Source organism: Cricetulus griseus, chromosome 6 (genome assembly GCF_003668045.3).
Source record: "Cricetulus griseus strain 17A/GY chromosome 6, alternate assembly CriGri-PICRH-1.0, whole genome shotgun sequence".
In the NCBI taxonomy this organism is placed as follows: domain Eukaryota; kingdom Metazoa; phylum Chordata; class Mammalia; order Rodentia; family Cricetidae; genus Cricetulus; species Cricetulus griseus.
Genome location: NC_048599.1, coordinates 30,257,952 through 30,261,858, shown reverse-complemented (window position 1 = coordinate 30,261,858; position 3,907 = coordinate 30,257,952). Strand labels below are relative to the sequence as shown.

The window sequence follows — 3,907 nt, the reverse complement described above, 5'->3', positions numbered from 1 at the left end:
TCAGCTATTGGTACAGTTTTTTTTGAGAATTTTGTATCTTTCAAACCAGGGTATGACATACACTGAGAAGTAGCACTGGATTTGCTAAAACAAAAGACCAAAACACATGCTTTAAAAGATGAACAAGAGCTGGGCATGGCAGTACTCTGCAATCACAGCAATAGAGAATCTGCAGTGGGATGTGGGTTCAAGTGGGGTGCATAGTCAGACTCTATAACACAAGATAAAAGGGCTAAAATGCAAGGTGAGAAGGAAGAGAATATTAAACATGAGTCTGGGGAATTGGCACTGCCTCATTGCTTCCCCTCCCCCCCATAGTAATGTGATTTCACTCATGTGACAAAAGCATTGTGATTATTCTGGAGAATGTCCTGTTTGTGGCCAGGTTTGAAGTAGTAATAGAAGGCCTGGTTCTATTTCCTTGTCATTTTCACTTACGTGGTATTTACCACATCTTCTCTCGGTGGGCTTCTATTGGACTCACATGTCCCTTCTCTCCCTCCCTCTCTTCTCCTTCATAATCCCCTCCCTTTCTCCCTCCCTTCTTCCCTTTTGTCTACTTATCTATCCATCCATCCACTCACAACCTACCCTTGTAATTCCACCCATCCACCCATTTATCCTTCCATCCGCCCACCCATTCCTTCTACCTATCTTTCCTTTAATTCACTCAAACCATTGAATTTTATGTCCTACTATGAAGAGGGAACCCTGGAAAGGGTACATTTGTGTGTTGAGAACTTTCAAATCATTATTACTAGGTTTACCATGTAGTTTCTGAGCTGAACAAGAGCATGTTATAAGCAAAAGGTGAGGCTATCAACGATTACATTAAACATGTAGACATCAAGCAGGATAAAGCCAGACAGGAAGGACATCCAGCCATCTTGATCAAATTCATTTGGGGAAAGTTAAGAGATGGTTACAATGCTGTTAGCACTCATAGCTTAAAGGTGTGTGTTGGACACCTTTAGGTGTCTGTGCACACAGAAGTGGCAATATGTTTTGCAGCATCTGGCCAGCCTTCTGCTGGATCAGAATGAAGTCTGCAGGGGACTGAGGTGCCTTTGGGGATGAAGGGCACTCAGAAAGTCCCTCAGCAGGCCACCTACACAGACTTGTTTTCCTTAGTCTTCCTGTACTCCAGTCAAATTATTTTCAAATGCATTTCCTACTTCCTGCTAAAATATGGTTAGTCACTAACTGCTTCTCCTGGCCTGGGGAATCATCCTGCAGTTAAGCCACCTAACTGCTCCTTTTGGACCCCTTCCTCCTTCTTGTGATTACCAACAAATGATAGCTCAGCTTTTTCCATCTCTAGTTTCCTCCTTGGAAGAGGAGATACCATCCATGAGATTTTTTTTCAAGCAAACGAATAGATCCCAAGTAAGTCTGCCTTCCCTTATGCTAAAACCACAGAAAACCCCAGGAAAAATGGTCTTGTATGAATGAGCTTGCCTAGCACCTTGTAAAGTTCCCCTTCCTGGACATCACAGGTGCTCTTCTCTGTTTTGAAGCAGGTGGTCCTCCGCATTTCCACTCTGATGCGAAACTCTAGGTGGTCTGTCACCTGTGGATAGTGAGGGGAAGGGAAATGGAGAGAGACCTCTTCTCCCCATTGTGCCTTCTATATGAGGGGACAGCTCATACTCATGCTTAACACACCATGCTCAATAGCAAGGGCCCAGTTTTGCACAGTTGTGGGACTCTTGTTCTCTTTTCTCCCTCCCTCCCTCCCTCCCTCCCTTCCTCCCTCCCTCCCTCCCTCCCTCCCTTCCTTCCTTCCTTCCTGACTCCAGGCATCTTTTAGTCACTCACTGAGATAGCACCAAGACTACAAGAAGACATTGAGATGTCACCAAGACTACCAGAAAACCTATCTTTCTCTATGGGTTCAGCCATCCCTGGGACAACATTGAAAAGGCTATCCAGGCAGGACTGTACAAGTGTTTTGTGAGTGGCGAAATAGTAAAGAGGTTAATCTCTGTAGGCCATGTGTCCTGTGTTGTAACTTTTCAGACTGACAAAGGCATGGCAGCCCCAGATGGACATAGCACAGATGGCTCCAACAGCACTGCTTTAAAAGGCACACAACTAGTACAGCTGGGCCTGGGTATGTAATTTGTTGGTTATCATAGAAAGGACAGATTCATCCACTAGCGAATGTACATTTCTCTTAAAACACTCACTTTCAGTAGGGAATGGAACCATATACCTGTACTGGGGAGACTGGGTCAGGAAGGCTGCAAGGTTGAGGCTCACTTAGTCTGTATAGTGAGATCGTATATAAAAAAAACAAAAACAAAACAAAACACTGGATTTTACCAGAGCACTGGGGTTCTCTGTGGAGGAAAGACAGGGAAGCCACATACTCACCCGCTTCTCAATCTTCAGGATGCGAAGGATCCGGAAGTTGTACACGTCTTCACTTTCTTTGTTGTATGCGTCTGTGACATAGTCCAATGTGTCCGGCACAGGAGGCTCCAGGGCATTCACTTCACGGACACTTATGAATGTCTTCCTCTTTTGTTGGTAGCTGAAGGCCACCAGGGCCACCAAGATGGCTAACAGGAGCTGTGACGCCTTCCAAGGTCTGGCCATCATCCTTCAGCTGGAGAAGATTGGGAAGAGCCTCCCCAGTCGTCTGTTGGGTCATTTTTGAGCCCAGCAGTCCTGAGTCAGACTTAAGGGAAGCATGCAGTGACACCCACAGCTATCCTATCTTTCTCCTCCCATCTGCCCACTCTAGGGACACTTTGCAATGACTGGTAGCTCACTCCTACTCTCATTCTTTCTGTATAGTTCACGTCTCTCTCTCTCCTTCAGCAACACACAATTCTGTGGACTGCTAGTTCCTCAGTGGAAGCCAAGCCAGAGGCCTCTTTCCACTGAGCTTATGTTAGGAGGGGCCACGGAGCACTTCAGGGATAGGCAATGGAGGAGACACGGGGGTATTGGCTATCAGGAAGTATAACATAACCAGCAGGATATGGGAAGGAGACACTTGTGTGAAGCGGCTGGGATTTGAGGAAGTCCTCTCCTTGACCTAGCTTTTGGACATTGGTTCCAGGTAATATGTCAAAAGAGCAGGGTACTAGGAGGAACAAGAGAAAGAACATGACCTGGGTAGTCTTATGTTGGAAAGCTGGTGACACTTGAGTGTGGGTTGACTCCATGTTTTAGAGGTAGGCAGGAAGTTGAAGGAGGAGATGCCATGAATTTCCTGCCTGACAAGTTGGGTTTTAGTAGGATAAGACTCCACAGGAGCTCCAGTTTGGTATCAAAAGGCAAGATCAAAGGCATGGAGGCTGGCAGGATGCAGCCATTTATGTGATGCCAGCTCACAAGATGTTTGGAGTAAGCCTGTAGGACAGTGGTTCTCAACCTGGGGTCATAATTCCCTTGGCAAACCTCTGTCTCCCAAAATACTAACATTGCTGTTCATAACAGCAGCAAAAGTACAGTTATAAAGTAGCAACAAAAATAATTTATGGTTGTGGGTCACCACAACATGAGGAACTGTATTAAAAGGTCACAGCATTAGGTAGGTTGAGACCACTGCTGAAGATATTGTTCAGAAGGATATAATAACAAGACAGGTAGTGACAGCTCCTAGAGCGGAAGTGTGGGTGCTTATACTTGCACTCACACTGACATGCACATACATGCAAGCATATGTAACCACACTTCTGTTCTAAGTATGCATTCACACTGACATGTGCATTTACATACAGACGCATGCACCTCCGTTCCTATCCTAAGTACATATTCCCATTGAGCATTGTGTAGCTGTTTCCTCTGAATTGGGGCATCCCCTTCTTAATGGGGGAGACTCACTGAGACTAAGGAAGTAATAAAAACTTTGAAGTCTCAGGAAGTTCTTGAAGTACCTTTCTGAGGTTATATA

General features: G+C 45.4%; 1 protein-coding gene across 1 annotated transcript; it reads right to left on the bottom strand.

Annotated features, from left to right (window-relative positions):
• Positions 1 to 2,604, bottom strand: Cst11 (cystatin 11). The gene is made up of 3 exons (XM_027420967.1): positions 2,377 to 2,604; positions 1,466 to 1,570; positions 1 to 84 (listed from the first exon to the last, which is right to left on the bottom strand). Exons 1-3 carry the CDS (start codon positions 2,602 to 2,604, stop codon positions 1 to 3), a joined length of 417 nt encoding a protein of 138 aa, XP_027276768.1.
• Between the last annotated feature and the right edge of the window lie 1,303 nt (positions 2,605 to 3,907).